This window comes from Bison bison, unplaced genomic scaffold (assembly GCF_000754665.1).
Source record: "Bison bison bison isolate TAMUID 2011002044 unplaced genomic scaffold, Bison_UMD1.0 scf7180017864243, whole genome shotgun sequence".
In the NCBI taxonomy this organism is placed as follows: domain Eukaryota; kingdom Metazoa; phylum Chordata; class Mammalia; order Artiodactyla; family Bovidae; genus Bison; species Bison bison.
The window spans coordinates 3,775,612-3,790,931 of record NW_011494815.1 but is presented as its reverse complement, the minus strand read 5'-3'; the positions used below and the strand labels follow the sequence as shown (position 1 = coordinate 3,790,931).

The 15,320-nt window shown below is 46.5% G+C and overlaps 1 protein-coding gene across 1 annotated transcript in view; it reads left to right on the top strand.

The window, feature by feature from the left end:
* Window positions 1-15,320, top strand: part of FRMPD1 (FERM and PDZ domain containing 1) — a 108,141-nt gene that overhangs the window by 87,418 nt on the left and 5,403 nt on the right. The window contains exons 7-15 of the mRNA XM_010847084.1: window positions 643-738; window positions 6,288-6,413; window positions 7,513-7,632; window positions 8,046-8,182; window positions 9,202-9,328; window positions 9,479-9,574; window positions 11,308-11,490; window positions 12,320-12,467; window positions 14,600-15,320. Of these exons, the coding sequence (XP_010845386.1) occupies window positions 643-738; window positions 6,288-6,413; window positions 7,513-7,632; window positions 8,046-8,182; window positions 9,202-9,328; window positions 9,479-9,574; window positions 11,308-11,490; window positions 12,320-12,467; window positions 14,600-15,320 (1,754 nt within the window). The remainder of the gene's footprint in view (window positions 1-642; window positions 739-6,287; window positions 6,414-7,512; window positions 7,633-8,045; window positions 8,183-9,201; window positions 9,329-9,478; window positions 9,575-11,307; window positions 11,491-12,319; window positions 12,468-14,599) is intronic.

Below are 15,320 nucleotides of genomic sequence, written 5' to 3'. Positions count from 1 at the left end.
TGGTTGGTTGGCATCACCAATTCAATGGACATGAGTTTGAGCAAATTCTGGGAGATGGTGAAGGACAGGGGAGCCTGGTATTCTGCAGTCCATGGGGTCGCAAAGAGTCAGACACGGCTGAACAACTGAGCAACAACAAGAAGTGGAAAGCAGCCCTCTGCCCTTTGGTGATGCTTTACTACAGAGAATGCAGCAGTGAAATGTTGAGGAGACTCTCAGGGAGCTTCCTGCCCCCCATTTCACCCAAGCCTACAAGGCACAGTGCGAGAATCTCAGGCCCATTTGGGGCAGTGGGCTTGCTTGTCACTTGATTTGCTGTAGGGCAACAAGCAGTGACGTGTCAGTGGATGGTATCATACATGCCTGCGCAATGCCATCAGCATGCCCGTGGCAGGGCTCACTCTTCACCCTCCTCCCTCCTGTCGAACAGTTCTTGTGACTGGCCCTGGAACAAAGCCTGTATCTGTGTGGCGTAGGCCTCCTCCCTTGCAGAAATCTCTTAATGTCAAGAGTCAGCCTACAATGTGGTGAGGAAGTTGGGGAGAATCCTGCTCTCCACACCAAGGCAGGGCCAGGGAAACAGGCTCTGTCACATCCAGGAACAGGGAGGGACAGTTTTGACACTGCTCTTGTGTCTTCCAGGGTAATTCTCTGCTGTGTATGCCCAACGTGCTCAAGTTGTACCTGGAGAATGGACAGACCAAAGCTTTCAAGTTTGAGGCACACACGACTGTGAAGGTAATTTGGAGTAAACTTGACTCTCTTTCTGGTGAGAATTTGCTGGCTCCCAGGACCCCCAGGCATCTTGCTAGCAGCTGCCTCAGCGATCTCACAATCCCATGGTCTGAGCACCTGCAGTTAGCCAAGCCCTGTGTCATCTCAGTTCATTGCACAAACACCCAGCAAGCTGATATATTAGTCACCCTCTTGCAGGGGAGGGAATCAGGGTTCAGAGAGATGAAGTACCCAATACAACTCATTAGCCTTCCCCATTAACCACTGGGATTTTCTGCCTCTTGTATGGGACTCCACCTGCTTCCCAAAAGGCCAGAGTCACTAAAAAACCCAAGCAAGGTATCAGGGCAGGTCCAGGCCCCTGGGAATTCTGTTCTGGATGGAAGTCAGTTTGAATTAGATTTAATTACGTTCCCACAAAGGAGACACTCTGAGGCGGGTGATACAGAGAAAGGTAGAAAGTGGTCTCTGTCCCCCTAGCTTGCAGTCTAGTTGAGGGAAAATGGACATCCAAGGAGCTCCCAACAGTCCAGGGCAGGATGAAGGAAGGGCTGTAGAGAGAGGGCCAAGGGGCGTGCTTAGCATACAAGAGAAGGAGCCCTCTGTCTCATCCCATCAGAATGTCAGAGAAGGCTTTGCCGAGAAGCTGGACCTGAGCTAGGCTTTGAAGGGTGACTAAGGATTCATCAAGGGTAGGTGGGGGCACAGCTGTAGAGGGGTCAGAGGATGTACATCAGGCTGAAGAAGTCCCATGAACAAGGCAGAGAGCCAGTAAGACAGGCATCGCCTGGGAAGTAGTAAACCATCCCATGGGACTGGAGCAGAGACCGTTTCCTTGTAGGGGGAGTGGGAGAGGGTGCACACTGGCTGCAGGGATGGCCTTGCATGGCAGGCAGTGGAATTGGGATTTTATCCATAGACGATAGGGGATAGCACTATGGTTTTTCAATAAGGGAGCAAATGGTGTTAGAGGCAGGCTCCAGGGAAGAAACAAAGGACTTGTTCAAACATTAGAAACCATGTAAGAGTCAACACTGAGCCCAGTTCCTCTTATTAGAAGAAGAGCAGGTTCAGGTGGGTAGGTACACCTCTAGGTACTGGACAAGATACACACACACACATATTGCACACACACTTGTGTGCACACATGCCAACATAATGCACGCATACCACCAGTGTTCCCTGGCACCTTCCTTTGGCAATTCCTATTGTTGTTCAGTTGCTCAGTTGTGTCTGACACTTTGCGACCCCATGGACTGCAGTATGCCAGGCTTCCCTGTCCATCACCAACTCCTGGAGCTTGCTCAAACTCATGTTCCCATTGCGTCAGTGATGCTGTCCAGCCATCTCATTCTCTATTGTTCCTTTTTCCTCCTGCCCTCAATCCCTCCCAGCATCAGGGTCTTTTCAAATGAGTCAACTCTTCGCATCAGGTGGCCAAAGTATTGGAGTTTCAGCTTCAGCATCAGTCCTTCCAATGAATATTCAGGACTGATTTCCTTTAGGATGGACTGGTTGGATCTCCTTGCAGTCCAAGGGACTCTCAAGAGTCTTTTCCAACACCACAGTTCAAAAGCATCAGTTCTTTGGCACTCAGCTTTCTTCATGGTCCAACTCTCACACACATACATGATAACATAGCTTTGATTATATGGGCCTTTGTCAGCAAAGTAATGTCTGCTTTTTAATATGCTGTCTAGGTTTGTGATAGCTTTTCTTCCAAGGAGCAAGTGTCTTTTAATTTCATGGCTGCAGTCACCATTTGCAGTGATTTTGGAACCCAAGGAAATAAAATCTGTCACTGTTTGCATTGTTTCCCTATCTATTTGCCATGAAGTGATGGGACTGGATGCCATGATCTTAGTTTTTTGAATGGTGAGTTTTAAGTGAGCTTTTTCACTCTCCTCTTTCACTTTCACCAAGAGGCTCTTTAGTTCCTCTTCAAATTTCTGCCATAAGGGTGGTATCATCTGCATATCTGAGGTTGTTGATATTTCTCCCAGCAATCTTGATTCTAGCTTATGCTTCGTCCAGCCCGGCATTTCTCATGCTGTACTCTGCTTATAAGTTAAATAAGCAAGGTGACAACATACAGTCTTGTCATATTTCTTTCCCAATTTTGAACCAGTCCATTGTTCCATGTGCAGTTCTAACTGTTGCTTCTTGACCTGCATTCAGGTTTCACAGGAGTCAGGTAAGGTGGTATGGTATTTCCATTTCTTGGAGAATTTTCCACAGTTTGTCGAGATCCACACAGTCAAAGGCTTTAGTGTAGTCAATGAAACAGAAGTAGATGTTTTTCTGGAATTCTCTTGCTTTTTTGGTGATCCAGCGGATGTTGGCAATTCGATCTGTGGTTCCTTTGCTTTTTCTAAATCCAGCTTGAACTGGAAGTTCACGGTTCATGTACTGTTGAAACATGGCTTGGAGAATTTTGAGCGTTACTTTTGTAGCATATGAGATGAGTGCAATTGTGTGGTAGTTTGAACATTCTTTGGCATTGCCTTTCTTTGGGATTGGAATGAAAACTAATCTTTTCCAGTCCTATGCCCACTGTTGAGGTTTCCATATTTGCTCGCATTTTGAGTGCATACTTTAACAGAATCATCTTTTAGGATTTGAAGTAGCTCAGCTGGAAGTCCATCACCTCCACTAGTTTTGTTTGTACTGATGCTTCCTAAGGCCACTTGACTTCAGACTCCAGGATGTCTGGCTCTAGGTGAGTGATCACACCATCGTGGTTATCTGGGTCATTAAGATCTTTTTTGTATAGTTCTTCTGTGTATTGTCGCCACCTCTTAATACTTTCTGCTTCTGTTAGATCCATACCATTTCTGTCCTTTATTGTGCACATATTTGCATGAAATATTCTCTCGGTATCTCTAATTTTCTTGAAAATATCTCTAGTCTTTCCCATTTTATTGTTTTCCTCTGTTTCTTTGCATTGATCACTTAGGAAGGCTTTCTTTTTTTTATCTCTCCTTGCTATTCTTTGGAACTCTGCCTTCAGTTGGGTATATCTTTCCTTTTCTCCTTTGCCTTTCACTTCTCTTCTTTTCTCAGCTATTTGGAAGGCCTCCTCAGAGAGCCATTTTGTCTTGTTTGCATTTCTTTTTCTTGTGGATGGTTTTGGTTACCACCTTCTGTACAATGTCATGAACCTCCATCTATAGTTCTTCAGGCACTGTATCAGATCTAATCCCTTGAATCTTTCACTTCCACTGTATAATCGTAAGGGATTTGATTTAGGTCATACCTTAATGGCAGTTCCTAGGGCTGCCCCAAATGCCCTATTTCATTCTTACTTCAGCATGACTGAAGAGAAGCTAGAGAAAGCCTGTCTGGCCCTGGGAAGTTCAAGCCCAGAGGAGGAATAGGAGAGGAATGGATTTGTTCAGTGTCATTCAATGTCTGGCATTCCCTGGGCACTTCCTTATTTGCTATCTCACTTAGTGTCCCCAGTAACCTTGTAAGGTGACAGATGTCTCACTTTTCAGATGAGAACACTGAGATATCCGAAACTCATCAAAATCAGTTCTTCCAATTTGGTCTGTTGTCTCTGAACCCTGCACTGGAGCTGACCATGTTGCCATTCAGCATAGAAGCTATGCAAATGCATTAGACATGGTTTCTACTTCTGTCACCTTTGAGCAGAGTGCACTGGAATGGGGGGTGGGGTGCACTGGAAGGGGAGGGAGTCCTCCTTCTGTGGCCAAAAAGACTTTGAGATGATTTACAATAAAACACATACCACAGGGGAATTAAAGCCAAGATGACACATGGAGTTGGGGAAATGGGCAAGGACTTAGCTAGTATAGTACTGGTTAATCTCACTTATCTGTAATAGCCCAATTTTTACAGAGCAAATCTTTTAGCTCTTTGTGACAGAAAAAGAGAGGGGGATATAAGCAAATTGTATGGGTGAAAAAGAGAAAAAAACACTGTCAAGTCATCAGCGACTTCTCTTCCTCACTCCCTTACCAAGAGAAGCAAGAGTTTTCTTACATTAGAAAACCCTCTTTCTCTGCTGCTGCTGCTAAGTCACTTCAGTCGTGTCTGACTCTGTGCGACCCCATAGACGGAAGCCCACCAGGCTCCACCGTCCCTGGGATTCTCCAGGCAAGAACACAGGGGTGGGTTGCCATTTCCTTCTCCAATGCATGAAAGTGAAAAGTGAAAGTGAAGTCACTCAGTCATGTCCAACTCTTTGCGACCCCATGGACTGCAGCCCACCAGGCTCCTCCGTCCATGGGATTTTCCAGGCAAGAGTACTGGAGTGGGGTGCCATTGCCTTCTCCACTCTTTCTCTAAGTCAAGGAAAATAATATGTCACTTAGTGACACTTTTGAGTGCTAGCAAAGCTGTTAATGATACAGAAATAAACTCCCTAGGGTCACTCTCTTAGGGAGCCCAGAGTGTTGGGGTGGGGCTGGGGTGAGGAGATGGGACCTCAGGTTAATTCATGAAGAAACTATGGCAAATGCAGTGCATTCAGAAGCAGGAAAGTAGGATGTGAAAATGGGGTGCTGTGGGCTCCCAGGAGTGAGAGCTTCCAGCTAGGTAGCAAGGAATGGCCCCCAGGATGTGGTGGCCTATGAGATCAACTTGGAAAGATGGACAGGAATGGGTCAGGAGTGGTATGTGAAGACAGATTTCCAGTCATGGGGAGTGACACCAACAAAGACCCAGTGATGGGAAAGTTTAGCAAGTACATGGGGCTTGCAAGCAAAGTGCAACAGAAGCAGCAGCAAAGGATAAAGTGGAATAAATGGGTTGGCACCTGATACTTGAGAACCTTTAATGTTAATTGAGGAATCTGGATTTGGGCTAGTGGGCCATGATGGAGGAGGCACTGAAAATTCTTGAGCCAGGGAGAGCACCCTACATCTCTAGAAATCCTAGTCCTAGACAGTCCCGTGCTGTCCAAGAAGGACAGAGGACATGGTGTGGAATCAACATAGAAAAGGACTGTTATGGTTTGAGGAGCAAATCAGGTGGCGTTTTCAATGGGCAGTAGGTTTTGATGGAAGGTTCTAAAAAAGGGTGGGTTTTCGATAGGTAATGATAACAAGGGATCCCAAGTGGAAGGCACAATGTGAATTTAGGCATATAGGTGTGCAAGTATATGGTTGTGTTTATGGAACAGGTAAAAGTCCCGTGGTTTGATCCTCTACTGTGAAGAGTATTATGGGAGATAAATTAATACTGAGTTTATCTGTAGATGGGGCCCAGGTTAGGCTGTCACCTAACTTGGTCATCTAGAGGAGTGGTGGTTAGGGGTTTGCAGAAAGAGGTATCATGTCCTACGTGTATAATGTATTTTCCCTAGCTTGTGAATGGAAACTAATTCCCCTTCCTGCCCTCTGCAGTTACAGGACAGAGAATCCTACATTGCCCTTCTGGTTGGAGCCAAGTATGGCATTAGCCAAATTATCAATAGCAAACTCAACATCATGTCCACGTTGGCAGAGTTAGGGGAGTCCTCCCCGCTCTGTGCCTGAATGTGAGGACCAGCCCGCTCCTTGGTGACCCTTGTGCCTCTGTGCCCACAGGACATCATCCTCACGGTGAAGGAGAAGCTGTCGATCCGAAGCACAGAGTACTTCGCGCTGGTCCTGGAGGAGCAGTACAATGTCTCCCGGCTGCACCTGCTGCATGAGGAGGAGCTCATCCAGCAGGTAGCACCTGCCTCTGCTCCCAGTGGGGAGATCTGGGCAGGGTGAGCTGCCTGCCTTGGCCACAGCCTTTGGGTACAGGGTGCAGTGCATCTGCAGGTTTGATGTGCTTTCTTGTGCCCAGACAACACAGAGCTCACTCAGCCTGGTTTGCAAACAAAGTTAGGCAGGCCTCCATTTTGCAGACAAGGAGAAAGAGGCTTAGATAGGTGAGCAAGGTAATGCAACCACTAGACCCCATCTTTTGCTCCCAGCTCTGATGACCTTTCTCTGAACCTCCCACCTTTGAGATGTCAGGAAAGCATCTGTTGCTGGGTCTCAGCCCTTTCTGTGAGGCTTGTCCTGAGCAGGACAGGGCTAACACTGTCCATCTGTATCTCTCAGTCTTTAAGCCATGCAGTGATTTGTTATACCAGCTTTCAAGAGCCAAACACAGGTCAGTTCCATAAATTCTTATTGAGTGTGTACTACTATAAAGATAAGTAGGATTTCAGTAATTGGAAAAGGAAAAGGGGCTTTTTTAAAGAAGTGGAGCAGCGTGAACAAGGCATGAGCTCATGGAAGCCGCTCTGAGTGTTCCTCATTGCAGACGAATTCCTGCCGTGGTCACTCATTTCCTAACATTGCTGCTTACAAACTTTAAAAAAATCACTTCTGTTCCATTAGCATTGGAAAAAGAAATCAAATTAAACCACTGAAATAGCTGAAGTGAAAAAAAAAGTAAGGTACAGGGCATATTTATTATATATACCCACATAATGTATTGTATACTACTATTTATGGGAAATAAAGGAATGTACATTTATAGGAGCATAAATACCCATAGACAGTCTCTGGAAGGGTATATAAGAAACCAGATGCAGAGATTTCTTCTGGAAATGGGAACAGGTTGATGGGATAAGTGGGAAACTGTTCTTTTGAGCTTTTTACATCTTATACCCATGGGAAAGTCAGTCAAGGGCACAGGTCTGTGCTGACTTGGGAAGAACTAAAACTGAAATCTCTAGGGACTGTCTTTCATTGTCTTTTTTTATTTAAGTTGTTTGTGGAATAACTGAGAACAAAAACAGAAGATGAACTGTGTCTCTCTTATGCATTGCAGGTAGTGGAAAGGGAGGAGTCACATGACTACCGCTGCCTCTTCAGGGTTTGTTTTGTCCCCAGGGACCCCCTGGACCTCCTGAAAGAAGACCCCGTGGCCTTTGAATACCTCTATCTGCAGGTGACCTGGTCTGCCCTTCCTAAAATAACAGTGGTTTTTCTCAAAGATGGCACATTGGGTTATTTTCAACATGAGCTCGAGGCAATTAAGCAACTCACTGGTAGGGATTATCTTGGTCTGAGGGAGAGTAGGCCTGATTATCCCTTAGAATTCCATTTTATGTCACTGAGTTGCTATGTTAGGCGATTTGCAATATATTAATGAACTTAGAGCTTAGTCCTCCATGTAGATTTACATTTTCTAACACCATTTAGGATCTTTAGAGTTAAGTTTTTATTGCCAAAAGGGGCAACCAGGGTCACACAGGCAAGAATTGGCAGAGCTAGATCTCCAAGTTGCCTTTCACCCGAGAGCACTAGGAACCCAATCCATGTGTTCTTCTTTCCCAGTGTCTCTGATCTCATCTCTCCTAGAGCTGCAGCGATGTGCTCCAGGAGCGCTTTGCGGTTGAAATGAAGTGCAGCTCGGCGCTCCGCCTGGCAGCCCTGCACATCCAGGAGCGGATCTACGCATGTGCGCAGCCACAGAAGATCTCTTTGAAGTACATAGAGTGAGTGGCAGGGGACTTCGATGTCCCGCCAACAGCAGCTGTGTTGCATTTATCACTTGGCTGGCGCTGGGCCAGGATGGCCAGAATCCACACGAAGCTGACACTCACCCACCCCCCACATCTGTCCATTGTCTTCCCTTCATTTCCCTCTGCACCCTCTCCAACACAGCCTGGCTTCCCCCAGGTCAGAACCCGGATGCTCCCTCTGGGGCCCAAGCCAGCTCCAGATGGAATGACACAGGATCCCTTTGTAAATTCCCAGTTCCTGGGAGGATATCTCAGGAAATCCTGACAACTTCAGCATCAAGCTCTTCTGAGAGCAAGAATTCCCTGGAAATTCATTTGTGGTGAACAAAATCCTATTGTATTACATTTCTATTAGAGCAGTTTCAAGTCCTGAGGCTCTGACATCTCCAGATTCTTAGCTTAAAATGTCACTTTGCTCTGGGTGTTATCACCCAGATTTACTCATCTCTTCACCAAATCTCAGCTCTGTCTTGTCTGCTGATGAATTATATTTAAAATTTTTTTAAAAATCCTTGGCCTTCCCCCGGATATCCTAGGTTAAATCTCTAGAGAGTGGGACCTGAGAATCTGTATTTTTAACTAGTTTGTTGGGTGGGATGGTGGGGGATTAGGCTGGCATCATCCTCAAGCATGGCCTCAGGGATTCACGTGTTCTGTGTGTTGCCCTATGAGACTGTGCTGAACATGTGTAAGGAGTAATGGGCTCCTTGAATGATCATGGGGTTTAATTCCAGAATGGCTCATTTTTGTGGACTGGGTATGTGTTTGTATAAATAAATAGGTAGATAGATATCACACATATACAGTATTCATGTATATATATATATTTACATATACTCCACAAGACCAGCCAGATATCTTCTGCTGAGAAAGAAGCTCATAATTACAGTATTCTTGGAACAATAACTACTGAATCAAATATAATTACGTTCTTCATTAGAGTCAAGTTTGCTGTAGACATGAGCCTCCTTGTCTCCAATGTCTCATGGCAGGAAGGATTGGGGAATCGAGAACTTTATATCTCCAACTTTACTACGAAACATGAAAGGAAAAGACATTAAGAAAGCCATCAGCTTCCACATGAAGAGGAACCAGAACTTGCTGGAACCCAGACAGAAGGTAATTTAGCCACAGCCCCTGCCAACCACACGCTGACTGTTGTGAAACCTCGGGGGGAGAATTTTCAACATTGCCTGCATTTTAGACAAATGAATAGCTCTGACTTCAACAGTCTTTTTTTGTTTTCTTTTTTTTTCACCCTTATTTAAGCAACTTATTTCTGCTGCCCAGCTACGTTTAAATTACCTACAGATCCTTGGGGAACTCAAGACGTATGGTGGGAAAATCTTTAATGCTACTTTAATGGTATGTATTAAAGAACTTCTTATAAGGGATGCAAGAGAGCCTCTGAACATCAGTGTATCTTTTAGTCTAAAATTCCTGAGGACTGTTATGGACTAGAGTTTGTTTGGGAAAGTGAACATTATGATGTCAGGGAGCGTCTGTCATGCCATTGCTTGACACCAGCCCTCTGACAGATGCTGGGGGAGGCAGAGCTGAATGAGACACGGTTCCCATCCTCAAATGATGCAACGAGGCCCCAAACAGGGCACAGCAAAGCCATGAGAGGCACAGGACCATTCTGGAAAGTCAAAGACAGAGACCACCACTGCCAGCTTCAGGTTGAATGGGGAAGGAGAAGGCATTAAGGAAAGGCAAGAAGATTGCATTTGGCCAGATTTCAGAGGAAAGGCATTCTGAGGGCACGATACTGTGATCAGTTTACCCTGGAGCTTTGGATATATGAAGGTGAAGAGGGATAAAAGGGAAATCGTGAAGAAAAGATAAGAATGTTAGACTGGAGGCTGGGGCCCTGATTATTCAGAAGGGAAGAAGTGAGGAGTGGACCTGAGAAGGGAAAACAAGAAGAAGAGTCCTCTGCTGTGTTATCCATTCCTCCCTTGGTCTGCTTTTTGGAGCCTAGGCCTGGAGCTCTGTGCTCTGCTGCAGTCAGTGATGTGGGATGTGGCTTAAGGGAATTCTGCCCCCACAAGTCAGTCCCAGAACTCTCAAGCACAAAGCCAGACAATTTACCAATTAGAGATTAAAAAAAGATAATAATAGCAAAGCTCCTTTCAGTGGATTTAGTGTGCTTCTTAGTCATTTACAGTGATGGGTTAATTTAATTAGGCTGCTGACCTAACAGTGTAGATGGAAAAAGAGAATTGATGTTTTCAAAGAAAGGAAGAGCATCTGATTGTTTGGGGAAGAGAAAAATTGGTCGAGTCTTTGTACAAGTAGTGGACTAAATGGTGGAGAAGACACTAGATCACAGAAAGGAAACTTGAAGGTACAAGAAAAACTACCCACTTTTCTCTAGGGCTAATCCTGCCCTCTGCCAGCTGTCCGGTTCCTGTCTCCAACTCCGCTTTACCTTTCATGTCTAAGGAAAGACCTGGGAGTGGGAGAAGAAACCAACTACACTGAACTGGCTCAGGGCGCTTGCTGGTCACTGGAGGTACAGATGTAGGCATACACAGACTCTGTTGTCAGGGACCTTAATGGAATATGCAACTCAAATACAAATAATAACAGTAAGAAGTCTGAGCTTAGAAGTCCTAGAAATCCTAGTCCTAGACAGTCCCGTGCTGTCCAAGAAGGACAGAGGACGTGGTGTGGAATCAACATAGAAAAGGACTGTTATGGTTTGAGGAGCAAATCAGGTGGCGTTTTCAATGGGCAGTAGGTTTTGATGGAAGGTTCTAAAAAAGGGTGGGTTTTCGATAGGTAATGATAACAAGGGATCCCAAGTGGAAGGCACAGTGTGAATTTAGGCATATAGGTGTGCAAGTATATGGTTGTGTTTATGGAACAGGTAAAAGTCCCGTGGTTTGATCCTCTACTGTGAAGAGTATTATGGGAGATAAATTAATACTGAGTTTATCTGTAGATGGGGCCCAGGTTAGGCTGTCACCTAACTTGGTCATCTAGAGGAGTGGTGGTTAGGGGTTTGCAGAAAGAGGTATCATGTCCTACGTGTATAATGTATTTTCCCTAGCTTGTGAATGGAAACTAATTCCCCTTCCTGCCCTCTGCAGTTACAGGACAGAGAATCCTACATTGCCCTTCTGGTTGGAGCCAAGTATGGCATTAGCCAAATTATCAATAGCAAACTCAACATCATGTCCACGTTGGCAGAGTTTGCCAACATCAGCCGTGTAGAGCTGACAGAAGAGTCTGAGAAAGTGAGCATGGTCAAAGTGTATCTTCAGGATGTCAAGGTAAAGGGGAAGAAATTTTTAATCCAGCTTCTGGAATCTGGGGCTAAATTACTTGAGTGTAGTTTATGTGAGTTTGGATATTAACAGAGTCTCATGTTCAACATTTTCTTAAGAGATGGAATTGTCCATCCTGTCCCATCAAAGGGAAAGTAATGAACAGGGTACATTTTCCCAGGCAAGTCCTAAAAGGTTTTTTTTCTGTAAACTGAGCTTGACCGTGTACTTTCCTGACAGGTTCAGCAACCTAGATGGGAGCACCAGAGGGTATTATCACATACATTAGACCAGAATGGCTGCCCAAGATTTTGGGTGATGGCAATTAAAATAGATCAGTGGTATAGGGTACTTCCTGTACCTCTCTGGAAGGTCCTACATTTATCCTGCTTCCTTTGACTTAATCCCAACATGCACAGGACTGGTGCTTCATTCTTCTTATCCCCCTCTCCTTCCTTCTCTACTCGATCCTGCTCCTTTTTCTTCTCTAGGTCAGGTCTTGAAGAGGTCCCATAGCATGAATGAGCAGGGTGGGGTGGTTGGGATAGAAGGATAGTCACTGTGGAGACTGGTTGGGAGGAACCCACCGCATGTGTGAGTGCTTGTGTGGCTGTGTGTGTGCATACTCATTTCAAATCTTGTAGGTGAGGACAGGTATATTGTCAGGACACCAGGGGGCCTGTCTATGGACCGTGGCTGGATTTACCTGAAATCTCTCATGGGCCCCACATGGCCTGATTGCCCTTTCTATTGCTTGCTGCCAGCCTTCAGACGTTGTGTCCCTTGTTGCCAGCCTTAGCCCTTTATACGCTTAAGAGCCTCTTTACCTTCAAAGGTTCTGACTTTGCTGCTGGAATCCAACAGTGCGAAAGACCTAGCCTGCCTGATTGCTGGGTACTACAGGCTGTTTGTCGACCCAGTGACCTCCATTTTCCTCTGGCCTGGAAACAAACAGCAGGTGCACCGGGTGTCTGCTGAAGAAGGTGAGGTGCTGAGGCTTGGACCCAGGAAGGACAGGCCCACTTCGCTGCCTTGTAGGGTCAAGGTAGCCTAAAAGGGGATGGTGCATTGAGTGGAGCGGAGGCTTCCACTCAAGAGGGTGAGAGCTGTTTCTCCATTCATTTCTTGGTAAACAGCTGATCTTTCCAAAATCCTAAATAGAGAGGATTTCTTTGTACCTGAGAGTCCCATAAAGCCAAGCAAGGCTGTGGAAAGTCTCTGATTCCCTGTAGTATTACCTAAAATCATCTCCAAGATCCACAGTATTTTATCTTTGACAGTAAAACAAGATGTCACTTATTTGTTTAGAAAGTATAGCTGACCTAGCTTCTCATCTCATGCCTCTTTTGCTTCTCTTGAATTATAATAAAAATTCTCTGCCTTACATGTTTATAAGAACAGGGTACATGGAGATAGAAGCTAAAAATCATATGACATAAGGAATGAAGTAGGGGAGGCCACATTAGGTGAACATTTTCCCAGTTTCCACCAGGCTTTTGCCTCCGCACTATTGACGCAGCATTCTTCCCAGCGGTTTGCTGATAAATGTTTAACAACTGTCTCTGCAGGGGAAGAAACAAAATGAAACAGAACCCTGATTTGAAGCAATTGCCTAAACATTGGCAGTGGCATAAACACTCCCACCGTGTCAGCTATAGTTTCTAAACAAATAAGTGACATCTTGTTTTACTGTCAAAGATAAAATTTCAAGCCCCTGACATGCTGTCACTGGACATGGAGGTGGGGAGAGGTGCTCAGTAGCACACCATCGTATGGCATTTCCTCCATGTGGGTAAGACAAGCATAAGTAATCTCAGAGATTGGCTAATAGGAAACTAAGAATTCAGAAGTGAAGCATTTCCTGTACTTGTTCCCTCTGTCTTTAACACAGCTTATTAACAAGGGATGGTGCCTCTGAGACGGCACCCCATGGAGCCATGCTGTTGTGGAGGCCTGGTGAGGTGGTCACAGGAGGCCTACTTCAGCCTGTTTGTAATAGGTTATGACGAACATGATGAAGTTACCCAGGCAAAGAGGGGAAGAGTGATCCTTTGAAGCAGAAGGACACAATGGAGGCATGAAGGCTGAAAAGCTCTCTGTAGTAGCTAGAGCCTGGGGAAGGCTGCAGTGAGCGAGCAGGCTGCTGAGGAAGGGTGGGACCTGCACTGTGAGAGGGGGACCAGGCTGCTGAGGGTCACCCTGTGAGAGCCCCCAACCTCAGTAGGAGAGCTTAGGTTCTTCCCTTTAGGCAAGAGAAACCATCAGAGGTTTAAATACAATGTGATGTGATCAGAGAGAAGTGGGTTTGTTTGTTTGGTTGTTTTTTTTTTTTGGCTGTGGTGTATGGCATACAGTATCTTAGTTCCCTGACTAGGGGTCAAACCCTTCCCCCCTGCAGTGGAAGCATGGAGCACTAACCACTGGACCACCAGGGAAGTCCCCAGAGAGAAGTTGAAAACAGATTGCACCTGGAGGTTTATGGTGCATGAGCAGTTTGAGACCTGGCTCAATGCCCCCCAACCCTCTCACCATGAATCCTTCTAAGTACCAGCAGTGGGTCACTTTTCACTTTTCTAAAAGCTCTGTAGCACCAGTGGGTCGCTAGGCCAGGCTTCAGAATGATGCCAGCCTAGCAGCCTCAGGACCCCCATAAAGTTAGTAAAAATACAGATTCTCAGGCTCCACTCCCTAGCTATTAGACTCAATACATCAGGATGAGGTCCAAGGATATGTTATTGTTGTTTTTTAAATATGATTCCCTGTCTGATTTTGATACCCAGTCAGGACAGAGCTGAGATTTTTAGGAGAGCTGTAGCAAACCACCTAAATACCCGGCTGTTTCCATAAACAGATAGATCTCCTTGGAGGTGGAGGTAATCCTGTCTCCTTTAGGTGGCTTATAGATGTGGGGAAGGAGACTTGACAGTTGTGTGGAGAACATGGAAATTTGGAGTCCTGTGGATCCCGTGACAGGCAGTGTAGCATGGTCCAGGCCTGTCATCCTGCTGGACCTCTGTTCTCTCATCTGCAAAGTAAGAGGGCAGGCAAAGTGGGGGCGGGTGGACATGTGAGCATCTGCCAGTCCCCTAATCCTGTCACATAACTCTTGTGTCAGGCTACGAGTCCAGGGCCTGCAGTGACTCCGAGGAGTCATCCGAAGTGGACTGCGTGCCGGAGCCCTTCTCTGACAGATGCCTGCCGAAGCTGGGCCCCTGCAGACCACTTACAGAAGAAGAGCAGCCTCCTGGGGACAGCTCCACGCCTGCAGTGGCTGGGAAAGGCCCAAGCACTTGCGGGGCCAGCAGCACAACAGACAGTGCCGAATCTGAGGCATCTGACTCGGCCAACACCGAGAGCCGAGGCTGCAGGACCAGCGGCTCCAGTGAGTCCATGGACGCTCTGGAGGAGGATGACCTGGATGCCTGCTCTTCCAGCAGGTCCGGCTTCTTCCACCTGGGCTTGCCTGGCTTCCCGGAGAGTCTTGATTCAGACAGCCAGGAGGAGAGAAGCAGGGTTGAAACCGGTGGCTTCCTCTGTCTCCTGGACCTGGCCCAGAGAGCCAACCCTCAGAGCCAGAAGACAGAGTTTTCTGAGAGTCCTGCTCCTGAGGCCTTCAGTTGGGGGCCGGAACTGAATGCGCTCAGGCTGGACCCCAGGCTGTATGAGGGCAGCCGGATTGACTACTACAGCTTGTGCACCAACGTCTCCCCCGCCAGCCACCTGAGCAACAGCTCTGATAGCACAGCTACCCGGCAGGGTGGGGGCACGGCAGCCCTGGGCCAGCGGGGAGGGTCTGAGGCCCCGTCCAGCTCCGTGCTGCAAGCCCTGGGCCCAGG